A 13,554-nucleotide genomic window follows, 5' to 3' on the forward strand; every position below is an offset into this window, starting at 1 on the left:
TAGAAGACACTGGAATTTTCCAATTAAAAACACCAACTGGCATGTTCTGGTTGCCACGTGGATTTCCAATCTCAGTGACTGCCGGGAGAAAACGAAGCTCACCTTGCCAGTATACGAGATCAGAATGGGAAACCACCCAGGCTTTTAATACGCGCCTGAACTTCGCGTGACCTTCCGGGGACGACAACAATTCATCGTACTGATGACAGCGAGGAATATCGACTTCAATCTGGGAGAGAATCACCACAAAAGCTCCATCAGCGCCATTGCCGTGACACAAGCAGGAAGTCAAGAATGTAGATGCAGTGTGGCGTAGCGTCCTGGGAGTCAGAAGGTCATGGGTTCTAATTCCGGCTCTGCCACGCGTCTGCTGCGTGACCTTGGGCAAGTCATTTTACTTCTCTGCGCCTCAGTTACCTCATCAGTAAAACAGGGTTCGAGACTGCCATCGAGTCCCATAAATGCCATCATTATTCCCCTTCTTCCCCTCCCCACACCACCTGTATATATGTTTGTACGTATTTATTACTCTATTTATTTATTTATTTTATTTGTACATAGTTTTTCTATTTGTTTTATTTTGTTAATATGTTTTGTTTTGTTGTCTGTCTCCCCCTTCTAGACTGTGAGCCCGCTGTTGGGTAGGGACCGTCTCTACATGTTGCCAACTTGTACTTCCCAGGTGCTTAGTACAGTGCTCTGCACACAGTAAGCGCTCAATAAATACAACTGAATGAAGGAATGAATGAATGTTCACCCACGTGGGACAGGGACTGTGTCCAACATGATTTGCTTGTAATAATAATAATAATAATGATGATGGCATTTATCAAGCGCTTACTATGTGCAAACCGCTGTTCTAAGCGCTGGGGAGGTTACAAGGTGATCAGGTTGTCCCATGGGGGGCTCACAGTCTTAATTCCCATTTTACAGATGAGGGAACTGAGGCACCGAGAAGTTGAGTGACGTGCCCAAAGTCACATAGCTGACAATTGGCAGAGCCGGGATTTGAACCCTTGATCTCTGACTCCAAAGCCCGGGCTCTTTCCAGTGAGCCAGGCTGCTTCTCTAGCCACCCCAGAGCTTAGTACAGTGCCTGGCACATAGTGAGCGCTTAACAAGTACCACAGTTATTATTATTATTGTTACAAACAGATGTCAATGCAAATATCAAAGGAATAAATGGAGACAGGCAAGGGATGTTGGTTGGAAAAAACCCACTTAATTATCATTTATAATGGCACCTGCTTCTGGGGCTGTGAGGAACTCAAAACTGTGGCAGTTTGACTCTCACGCAAAGCCACTGGGAGGGTCTGCTTGCTAATGTACCCTAGTGCTTTCTAGGGCCGCATCCCTGACATGTCTGGATCCTGGGCCTGTGAGTTCATTCATTCAATCGTATATACTGAGCACTTGCTGTGTGCAGAGCACTGTGCTAAGCCCTCGGGAGACCAAAATGTAAAATGATTGTGGTATCTGTTAAGTGCTTACTCTGTGCCAGGCACCATAGTGGGGTGGATGCACACAAAGTGCTCTGCACACAGTAAGCACTCAATAAATACGATTGATGATGATGATGATACACTCCTAATTGCTTAGGACCATACTCTGCACAAAGTAAGCGCTCAATAAATACCATCGGTTGCGTGATTGAATCATAGAGAGCACATGTAAAATTTCATTCCTGTAATACCTAATTAGGCTTTGGAAGATTTTAAAACTGACAACAAGTTTTGTTTTAACCTATCCTGTCATCACGAAGATGGGTTTGATACCAGACCTCAAAGCGTAAAGCCTGCATTATACGCCTCTGTACAAGTTTTTCTTCTGTGCTTTCGTGACTCAGAGGCTTGACCCGTTTTCAAACAACATATTTTCTTACAGGCATCCTGTAGTTACACAGGAAGGAGGCAATCTCATTGAAGTAAAAACCCAGTCAGGGAGAAACTGAATTTTGGACTTTGTAAATAAAACTAAATGCAGTCTAAAAAAAAAAAAATCGGGTTGGACACAGTCCCTGTCCCCTCTCAGGGTCACACCTGGAGAGTTTCCAGTACTCTATCAGTCTCGACTACGGGAGGGAGAGTCAAGCAGAGTCCTACCCATTCCATCCCTAGCTTGGCCAGTGGTTAGCGAGTGGAAGGCCATCTGCTCCAAGTCAAAACTCGCCTGTGCTGCGCAACAGCGGCATGGGAGAGATTCGAGGGTGGAGACTCAAGTCGACGGTAAACCACTTCCAGATTTTTCCCAAGAAAGCTCTCTGGATCCACTACCGGAATGACTGCAGATGGAGGTGGGGCGTTCTGGGAAGGATGTGTCTATGGCGTCGCTGTGGGTCGGAGATGACTCGACAGCACAGGACACGACATTCCCTGTCCCACATGGGGCTCACAGTCTCGATCCCTGCTTTACAGACGAGGTAACTGAGGCCCAGAGAAGTCAAGTGACTTGCCTGAAGTCCTACAGCAGACAAGTGGCGGAGCAGGGATTAGAACCTACGACCATCTGATTCCCAGGCCCGTGCTCTATCCACTACGCCATCCTGTTTCCCTCAAATTGCCATGGGATGAATCCTCTACAAATTTTAGGATGTGGAGAAGGCTTTGTCGGTGACACAACACTGGACGTCTCTGGCAGCAGCACCGTGTAAACCCTAGCAGTCCCCTGTTGGCTTCTGAACTCAGTCCTTTATTCTCTTTTCGTATTGCTTGTTTTCTTCTTTCCTCAGTTGTCTGTCATCAAGCCCCTCCTAGTTAGGGCTGAGAAAGCTGATTCAAATATTCTCTGAGAAACTCGAATATTTAACCTGCTGGTCAAGGGAGGCTGAAAAGCCAAAATAAATAGAAAAAGTAACCGTTTAAAAAATACTGGCAACGTTTAAATTACAAAAGGATGCTGAAGGAATGGCTGGGTGTTGATGCAGTGCAACAGCTATGTTTTTTGAAACTTTATGGGAGATGGGAGAATTCAGAGAAAAGCAGAAATATCCCATCTATCTCGCCGCCAATCTCTCGCCCACGTCCTGCCGCTGGCCTGGAATGCCCTCTCTCCTCACATCCGACAGAAAATTACTCTCCCCACCTTCAAAGCCTAATCGAAAGCACATCTCCTCCCAGAGGCCTTTCTTAAGCCCTTTTTTCCTTTTCTTCCATTTCCTTCTGCGTCACACCCTGACTTGCTCCCTTTATTCAACCTCCCTCCCAGCCTCACAGCACTTTTGTACATATCTGTAAATTATTTATATTACTGTCTATCTCCCCCTCTAGACTGTAATAATAATAATAATGATGGCATTTATTAAGAGCTTACTATGTGCAAAGCACTGTTCTAAGCGCTGGGGAGGGTACAAGGTGATCAGGTTGTCCCACTGGGGGCTCACAGTCTTCACCCCTATTTTACAGATGAGGTAACTGAGGCACAGAGAAGTGAAGTGACTTGCCCAAAGTCACACAGCTGACAGTTGGCGGAGCCCGGATTTGAACCCATGACCTCTGACTCTGAAGCCCAGGATCTTCCCACTGAGCCACGCTGCTTCTCTGTAAGCTTGTTGTGGGCAGGGAATGTGTCTGTTTACTGTTATACTGTACTCTCCCAAGGGCTTAGTACAGTGCTCTGCACACCGTATGCAAATGACTAACTGACTGAGAAAGCTGATTCAAATATTCCTTGAGAAATATGAATATTTACCGGCTGGTCAAGGAAGGCTGAAAAGCCAAATTACATAGAAAAAGTAACCATTTAAAAAATACCGGCTGCATTTAAATCAATAGATTGCTTAAGGAATGGTGTTGATGCAGTGCTTTTGAAACTTTGTGGGAGATGGGAGAATTCAAAGAAAAGCAGAAGTAGACAAAAGCCGTGGCCATCTTTAAAAATGGGAAAAATACGATGCAATATCAGCATGAAGGGTCTCTGAATAAGGAAGCCACGACCTAGCCTGGAACATAATCTGAAGTAAATGCAGGACTAGAAAATAGTAATCCAGATAGTGTTTTTTTGCAGGATCATTCCTGGGCTTTCTGAATCTCCCGCTGACAAACCACTTTAACACCCTTAAATCCCATCAGGATACATTAAGAGCGTTTAGCTCAGCAGGTCAATAGTTTTAAGATAACTTCAGTTTATTGGTTTGAAAATCTTCCTGGGAATCACTGCTGATTAACCAATTGTTGTATCCTATTCTCCCAAGCGCTTAGTACATTGCCATGAAAATGTTCAATCCTTAATATATCCCACTGATTGGGTGACAAAATAGCCTTGCTTCCCCAGAGATTCTCCCTGGCCATCTAACTGCTGTTCACATGAATGAGACGTACAGGAAGGAACGGAATAATTTTCCTGTGGTTTTTATCTTCGGGATTTTAAGACTTGGCAGAATGATCTTTAGTTACTCAAGAAAAAAAGAAAATCATACTTGTCTATCTGTAGGAATTGGAGTGTCTTTATCAATGGCATCATACTTGGCCTGAATGGCACCCTTAGAATACAAGAGAAGAAACTGTTAAATTTGCAGGAAAGAAATTAACATTACAAACAAGGACAAGCAATGCTATTAGTTGTAAAGACTCATAAAACATATTTTATAACTGAATATATATACACACATTTTTTCTCCATTAAAAAATGTACCTGCTTACATATCATGGGTACCCTTTTTGCACCCTGGAAAAAAATCATAGTCATAAATTGTAATTCTTAAACTCAGTTCTTCCCTTGGTCAAAAGTTCAGTTGCATAGAGTTACTTGGGGCACAAGTGTTCTGCACAAGAATTGAGGGCTGAATTGCATATGCTTGCCACATCTTGAGCCCACACCATGTTGTAGAACTATAATAATAATAAAATAATGATGGTATTTGTTAAGCGCTTACTATTGCAAAACACTGTTCTAAGCTCTGGGGGGATTACAAGGTGATCAGGTTGTCCCACGTGGGGTTCAGTCTTAAGCCCCATTTAACAGATGAGGTAACTGAGACACAGAGAAGTTAAGTGACTTGCCCAAGGTCACACAGCAGATATATGGGGGAGCTGGGATTAGAATCCATGATCTCTGGCTCCCAAGCCCGGGCTCTTTCCACTGTGCCATGCTGCTTCTCATATATACACGACCTATATATGCTAAGTATATACGTATAAGCTATACTTATACGCCCTTCCAAAATGAGTAACAGAACTCATTAATTGAATATTTTAAAGTTCCCATCCAAAACCTTTCTGTGCCACAGCAACATTAATGAATGACTGATTTGATATTAAATAAGTCTTGCTTGAGTGGTCAGTTCTATGCCTGTCTCCTGTTTCATTCAAACTACACAGCCTGACATGCAGCCTGCTAGATATAATCATTTTGGAGAAAAATAAAAATGTGTGAATAAAATCAGGTGGTCAAAGTTCTCTCCGTATTCTTATTTCAATATGGCTCTTTCCTCTGGTGACTCAAAACGTATGAATGAACAGAGGGCCGCCTTGATTCTTTCTCTTTCTCTGATTAACCACAGTTTTCTAGTCTTCCCTTCTTTTGTTCTTACCTCAACTCCCAGGAGAGCAGCCCAGGTTAATCCTCTCATGAGAGGAGGAATGTCAACTCTGGCTTCTTTCCAGATTTGATTTTTCTTGTATGGATAGGCCTAGGGAAAAAATAAAAGTATATTTTTTTCAAGCATTTTTTTTTCCAGCAATACAGTTCCAAAAGCTCAGCAGTTAAGTCACAATTAAACCCACGAGCATGTTAACTGTACTAAAAAACACGGAATCATCATCATCATCAATCGTATTTATTGATCACTTATTATGTGCAGAGCACTGTACTAAGCGCTTGGGAAGTACAAATTGGCAACATATAGAGACAGTCCCTACCCAACAGTGGGCTCACAGTCTAAATCATTTCAATTTATAAACATTTGCAACTGTAACTCTAGATAACCAGATTCCTCTGAGCGAATCAGATCGATTCCTCCAGATCGATTGGAGATCAGATGGATCGAGATCTGATCAGATCAGATCGATTCCTCCTCCAGATCGATAGCTCTGGATTTTTTTAGACAGGGTAGGGGAAGGTCAGGGACATTTTCTGGAGGAATGCTTTGCTATATTAAAAAAATCAATAAAATTTCTTACTTTATAAAGTATCTTCCTTTGACTCCTATCCTTAGCCGAGTTAGACCAGGAGAGAAGTACATTCTGGCCAAATAAAGTGAGCAGGTATATTTCCCAACCTAAGATCTCAGTTATTCTAACTCTGTCTTGTCTTATGCCGTCGAGTCGTGTCCGACCCATAGTGACGCCGTGGACACATCTCTCCCAGGACGCCTCACCTCCATCTGTAATCATTCTGGTAATGGTGCCAGAGAGTTTTCTTGGTCAAAATACAGAAGCGGTTTACCACCGCCTTCTTCCGCGCAGTAATACTGAGGATAAACCAGCACGAACTTTGGCCGGCATGAAAAGCGTGGCTCTCTTCAAGCAAAATTTTCACAAGGAATGGGAGAACGGGTGGCAAAAGACAAATCGGCACACCAGGCGCCGCAAACGTTAACACAACGGACTGCCTTTCTGAGTGCCCAATGTGGCCATGACTGTGGGATCCTCATTAGGATTTCTGGTCAAACACACTTTCACAGGTGAATTTATCCATCAATCACTCACTCAATAATATTTACTGAGCGCTGACTGTGTGCGGAGCACTGCATTAAGTGCTTGGGAGAGTACAATGAAACGGAGTTGATACACATGCTCCCCGGACGCGGGCTCTAATCCAGGCTCTGCCACTTATCTGCTGTGGAACCTTGGGCAAGCCGCTTAGCTTCTCTGGGCCTCAGTTACCTCATCTGTAAAATGGGGATTAAGACTGTGAGCCCCACGAGGAACAGCCTGATTACCCTGTATCTACTTCAGCGCTTGGAACAGTATTTAGCACATAGTAAACACTTAAATACCATTCTTCTTCTTCTTCTTCTTCTTCTTCTTCTTCTTCTTCTTCTTATTATTATTATTAAGGAGCTTACAGTCTAGAGGCACTGTGACTGGTGGCTTACTATGTGCCAAGCACTTTTATAAGCACTGGGGAAGATGTAAGGTTATCAAGTTGTCTGTGACTACTGTCATCTATATGTGTGTGTGTTAATATATACGTATATCTATATACACAGACATATATACACACACGCATATATACTCTAGACTATGAGCCCGTTGTTGGGTAGGGATTGTCTATCTGTTGCCAACTTGTAATTTCCAAGCGTTTAGTATGGTGTTCTGCACACAGTAAGCGCTCAATAAATACGACTGACTGAATGAATATATATATATATATATTTAGCATACCCACACACATACACATATAGGATTTAATGTCCTTGGGAGAGAGAATTAACATATGTGATGACTGCTCTTTCCCTTATTCAATCGCATGAGAACCAATTTACCAACTCTGTTGTATTGTACACGCTATGAAGCAGCATGGTGTAATAATAATAATAATAATAACAATAATAATAATGATGATATTTGTTAAGTGCTTACTATATGCCAAGCACTGTTCTAACCACTGGAGAAGATACAAGGTTATCATGTCATACAACACGGGGCTCACAATCAATCCCCATTTTCCAGATGAGGTAACTGAGGCACAGAGAAGTTAAGTGACTTGCCCAAAGTCACACAGCTGACAAGAGGTGAAGCTGGGATCAGAACCCCTGACCCCAGACTCCCAAGCCCATGGTTTTTCAATTAAACCATGCTGCTTCTCTAAAGGTGTACTGGATAGAGTGTGGGCATGGGGGGGTCAGAAGGTCATGGGTTCTAATCTTGCTGTGTGACCTTGGGCGAGTCACTTTACTTCTCTGCCCCTCATCTGGAAAATGGGGATTGAGACTATGAGGCCCCACGTGGGTCAGGGACTGTGTCCAACCCGATTTGCTTGTATTCGCTCCAGTGTTTAGTACAGTACTTGGCACATAGTAGGCATTTAAATACTATCATTATTATTATTACTCCCCCAAATGCTTAGTACAGTGCTCTGCACACAGCATACATGCAATAAATACTATTGATGATGATGATGAAGGCCCTGTGACTTCTGGCCCCTGCTCTTTTCACTAAGCCATGCTGTTTCCACAGTGAATGATAGCAGTGGATGAAAGACATATTGAATCTGTTATCAGAGGAAGGTGTCCGGGCTGAAAATATCAATTGATCCCTAACCCTAAAACTAACCCTAACCCGAGTTGGTTAACGACAATAATAAACATAATAACTGTGACATTTGTTAACGCTTACTGTGTGCCAGACACTGCACTAAGCGCTGTGGTGTATACAAGCAAATCGGGTTGGACACAATCCCTGTCCCACATGGGGCTCACACTCCTAATCCCCACTTTACAGATGAGGGAACTGAGGCCCAGAGAAGTGACTTGCCCAAGGTCACACAGCAGACAAGTGGCGAAGCCAGGATTAGAACCCATGACCTCCTGACGCCAAACCATCCTCATAAATAAACTTGTCATTCTTAACCACTTCTCTTGACTATTTGTGCAAGAGACAAAATAATTATTTTGTGCCTCAGTTACCTCATCTGTAAAATGGGAATTAAAGACTGCGAGCCCCCTGTGGGACAACCTGATCACCTTGTTACCTCCCCAGCGCTTAGAACAGGGCTTTGCACATAGTAAGCGCTTAACAAAAGCCATCATTATTATTATTACTATTATTAAACTAACCTCTAAGGCAAAGTGATTTGAAATGACGTTCAAAGGTCGACAGCAAGATTCTTCACTTCTGCACGGAGAATTACAGAAAAATGCAGCTTTGCAAAGGCTACCCCAGCTGTCCCTACCTTCAGGAGTCTGTCAAATAGCACAATTCTGTTTAGCTGGTACTCCGTGTCCTTCTCTCGGATGATCAGAGGGAGTGTGGTAGCTGCAGACAGCTCATTATTACTGTTGGAGTGGGGTAGATTAGTCCGGCTGTAAGAAACGGGACAAGAGGAGGAAAATGACTGTATGCGGGTCCAGGGAATTCAACAATTCCGAGGCTGGAAGGTTCTCTTCTCGTCAGGGAGAACTTATTAAATCAAATGGGCAGGCCACACAAAGACTACTGTAAAATAGTAAAAGTAATAGCCAAAGAAAAATGAGGTTTTGATTGGGTTGTGCATACTCACTCATCTTCCAGCAAAGGGTAAAACACTTCACCACCGACGTCTTTCAGTCTCTGTGAATGTATAAAGAAAATATTTATGCATGGGCATTGGCAGCACCAATACTGATCTGTATGATAATGGAAAAAGAATGCCAAACTGTAAGGCCTACACTACAAGGACTCCTAAAAATATTTTCTTATTTATCATGTGTGCATCACGTTCCTATTTGTCAAGGTTACCCTTTTTGGCAGCAATAGGGGGACTTCTGCAAACACCTCTCGTATATGTTGGCCACTTTTTGATTCAAAGTCAGCCAATTTAGAACTCTTCAAACATCAGCCTTTAAATTAAATAGATAAGACATTTTCAAAGTGTTGGTTCAGTAAGAAATAAAAATTAAGATAGCCAGGAACATTAAAAAACTAACCATCACACACTTTTAATGCATTTAAAGGCTAAGACTTAGATAAAATGGTCGGTAATAATGCATAAGTGGTTTTCTTATTTATTCTAAACCAGTCAGTTTAATTCAAATATAAGACACGCTGAGGAGGCAACTTGGTTTTGTCACTATAATCAGCCCCCTAAAATGCAATTTAATTAATCATGCTTTTGGTAATACATAATAATAATAATAATGATGGCAAAGCACTGTTCTAAGCACTGGGGAGGTTACAAGGTGATCAGGTTGTCCCCCGGGGGGCTCACAATCCTAATCCCCATTTTCTAGATGAGGTAACAGGCACAGAGAAGTTAAGTGACTTGCCCAAAGTCACACAGCTGACAACTGGCGGAGCTGGGATTTGAAGCCATGACCTCTGACTTCAAAGCCCGTGCTCTTTCCCCTGAGCCACGCGGCTTCTCATACATGAAACGTTTAGGAATTTAAGAATTCTTCAGAAAAAGCAAGAGGACTGACAGCATTAGAGGAAAGCAGTCCAAATTCCCAGAATTCTTCACTGATCCTCTTTTGTTTACTGCCATCGTGCAATGTTCCATGAAAAGCATTTGCAAGATTGCAACGACCAAAGAAAATTGTTTCAAAAGCTTGGCCAAAAAGCTGGGCTGAATTTATTATGACTCAATCAATCCATCAATCATATTTATTGAGAGTTTACTGTGGGCAGAGTACTGTACTAAGCACTTGGGAGAGAACAATATAACACATACATTTCCCTCCCACAATGAGCTTACAATCTACAGAGGGAGACAGATATTACTATAAATAAATTACAGATATGTACCTAAGTGCTATGAGATTTGGACGGGAAACGAATAAAGTGGATAAGTCAGGGTGACGCAGAAGGGAGTGAAAGGAAAGAGGGCTTAGTCTAGGAAGGCTTCTTGAAGGAGATTTGTTGAATATGAAGGAAGGAGGGCATTTCAGGCCAGCGGCATGATGTGAGCGAAAGGTCAGGGAGAGATAGACGGGATTGAAGTACAGTGAGTAGACTGGCATTAGAGGAGCGAAATACGTGCGCTGGTTTGAAGTAAAAGAGTAGCAAGGTAAGGTAGGAGGGGGCAAGGTGATTGAGTACTTAAAAGTAGATAGTAAGGAGCTTCTGTTTGATGTGGAGGTGGATGGGCAACCGCTGGGGTTTTCTGAGGAGTAGGGAAACACTGACTGAACGTTTTTGTCGAAAAATGACCACGGCAGCAGAGTGGAGTATGGCCTGGAGTGGGGAGAAACAGGAGGCTGAGAGGTCAGCAAGGAGGCTGATGCAGTAATCCAGGCAGGATAGGACAAGTGACTGTATTAACATGGTAGCAGTTTGGATGGAGAGGAATAGGTGGATTTTTAGCCATTTGTGTATGTTGAACTGACAGGACTTAGTGATAGATTGAATATGTGGGTTGAATGAAAGAGAGGAGTCAAGGATAATGCCAAGGTTATGGACTTGTGAGACAGGAAGGAAGGAGGTGCCATCTACAGTGATGGGAAAGTCAAGGGGAGAACCGGGTTTGGGTGGGAAGATAAGGAGTTCTGGTTTCCACATGTTAAGTTTGAGGTGATGGTAGGACAGCTAAGCAGAGAGGTGTTGAAGGCAAGAGGAAATGCGAGACTGAAGACAGGGAGAGAGATCAGGGCTGGAGGCGTAGATTTGGGAATCATCTGCATAAAGGTGTCCTGAAGCCATGTGACCAAATGAATTCTCCAAGGGAGTGGGTGTAGATGGAGAATAAAATTTCCTCTGAAAATGAAAACTGTGTGCATGTTTTCACCATTTATACCTTTGAGAAACTGGTATTTGATTTTGAGAGATCAAAAATCTAAACAGTAAGATAATTTTATGGTTACTGTTCAGCACTTTGTGTTAAGTAATATTGTCTTATGCTATTGAGTCATCTCCGACCAATAGCAACTCCATGGGCACATCTCTCCCAGAACACCCCACCTCCATCTGCAATCGTTCTGGTAGTGGATCCACAGAGTTTTCATGGTAAAAATATGGAAATATTGCCTCCTTCTGCGCAGTAAACTGGAGTCTCTGTCCTCAACTTTCTCCCACGCCGCTGCTGCCCAGCACAGGTGAGTTTCGACTTGTAGCAGATTGCTAGCCACTGGCCGAGCTAGGAAAGGACTAGGTATAATAACGATGGCATGTGTTAAGCGCTTTACTATGTGCCGAGCACTGTTCTAAGTGCTGGGGGTGGGGGGAAGGTACAAGGTAATCAGGTTGTCCCACATGGGGCTCACAGTCTTAATCCCCATTTTCCAGATGAGGTAACTGAGGCACAGAGAAGTGAAGTGATTTGCCCCAAGTCACACAGCTGGTAAGTGGCGGAGCCAGGATTAGAACCCACGACCTCTGACTCCCAAGCCTGGGCTCTTTCCGCTGAGCCACACTGCTTCTCAAGTAGAGGTACGCCTCTACTTGACTCTCCCTCCCATAGTCGAGACTGGTAGAGTAGTGGAAACTCTCCAACTGCGATCCCGAGAGGGGCGTTAAGTAACATAGGCCACCTAAAAACAACATATGTTTCAGCGATCTGAAGAGTTTAGGATACGCAAACACTCAGGTGAGTTTCCGTTTGGCTAGCAACTACCTGGAGGCACTCAAATCTCATTACCTCATGTTTTTCCACACGGATTTTATATTTTCCCAAAATAGGAAAATCAATGAAATGAAAAAGAAGCGGCATTAAAACGTGGTTGTGCAGCGTAGGGTAGTTTAATTGCTTCCTTTTATTCCTTCAACTGACGAAGCAAGTCAGAACCTTATCATTTCCTTCTAACATGGTAAGCGCTTAACAAATACCATAATTATTATTACCTTCACAGGATCATTCCGAGGTGAGCTACTGATGTTTTTGGGCAAGGATTTCTTTAGGCCAGAGATCTGAGACTTAGAAAGCCATAAGGAGAAACTGGAGGCAGATCTAGGTTTCTGGTAAGGCCCTGTCAAGTGCCTTCCTTCCTGGTGTCACATCTGAGTACGGCTCAACTGAAAACTCACTTCCAGGGCATTTGAGTCCCACAAATAGAGAAGAATAGAGAAGCAGCGTGGCTCAATGGAAAGAGCCCAGGCTTGGGAGTCAGAGGTCATGGGTTCGAATCCCGGCTCCGCCAACTGTCAGCTGTGTAACCTTGGGCAAGTTACTTCACTTCTCTGGGCCTCAGTTACCTCATCTGTAAAATGGGGGTTACGACTGCGAGCCCCACGTGGGACAACCTGATCACCTTGTATCCTCCCCAGTGTTTAGAACGGCGCTTGGCACATGGTAAGCGCATAACAAATGCCATCATTATTATTATTTTAAATAGGGGTAGGTGTTTTTGCATCTCCTCGTTCCTGTCCTGAGAGTGCGAGCCCATGTGAGACTATCTCCTGAAGAACTTCACCTCACTTTCTTCTGTGGTCTTAATGACACAAAAGGTGGGTTTCAAACAGGACTAAAAAAACACTTCAGGAAAATTCATTTTCTGAATATGCAATGTAACTACACTACCCACTCAAGATCCGACTCCCTGATGGAACACCTGCACCAGTGCTGTAGGGTCTCGGATTCTCTTAGGGCAACTTTAATACAATAAAGTTGGTATTTGTTAAGTGCTTACTATGTGCCAAGCACTGTTCTAAGCGCTTGGTGGGGGGTACAAGGTGATCAGGTTGTCCCACGTGGGGCTCACAATCTTAATCCTCATTTTACATACGAGGGAACTGAGGTAAAGTGAAGTGATTTGCCCAAAGTCACGCAGCTGACAAGTGGCGGAGCCGGGATTCGAACCCATGACCTCCGACTCCCAAGCCCGGGCTCTTTCCACTGAGCCACGCTGCTTCTCTAAAGACACCTTTAAGACATCTTTAGGGCATCTCTATCTGGATGTCACCTCAAGTGACTGAATGAATTGGTCAGAAATTGGGTGGAAAGCTAGGATCAGACAAGACGCTTAATAAAAAGCAGGTAAGTAAA

At 43.4% G+C, this 13,554-nt stretch overlaps 1 protein-coding gene and 1 non-coding gene across 3 annotated transcripts in view; one reads left to right on the forward strand and one right to left on the reverse strand.

Annotated features, from left to right (window-relative positions):
- The window catches only part of TBCK (TBC1 domain containing kinase), a 242,687-nt gene that overhangs the window by 137,435 nt on the left and 91,698 nt on the right, over positions 1-13,554 (reverse strand). For both annotated transcript variants that reach the window (XM_038755254.1, XM_038755253.1), the window contains 5 exons: positions 9,160-9,209; positions 8,833-8,962; positions 5,528-5,626; positions 4,415-4,477; positions 103-229 (listed from right to left, as the gene is read on the reverse strand). In XM_038755254.1, the coding sequence (XP_038611182.1) occupies positions 103-229; positions 4,415-4,477; positions 5,528-5,626; positions 8,833-8,962; positions 9,160-9,209 (469 nt within the window). The remainder of the gene's footprint in view (positions 1-102; positions 230-4,414; positions 4,478-5,527; positions 5,627-8,832; positions 8,963-9,159; positions 9,210-13,554) is intronic.
- Positions 2,022-2,159, forward strand: LOC119935939. The gene has a single exon (XR_005453536.1). It is a non-coding gene; the product is annotated as a small nucleolar RNA SNORA7 (small nucleolar RNA).

Source organism: Tachyglossus aculeatus, chromosome 12, assembly GCF_015852505.1.
Source record: "Tachyglossus aculeatus isolate mTacAcu1 chromosome 12, mTacAcu1.pri, whole genome shotgun sequence".
Taxonomy (NCBI): Eukaryota; Metazoa; Chordata; class Mammalia; order Monotremata; family Tachyglossidae; genus Tachyglossus; species Tachyglossus aculeatus.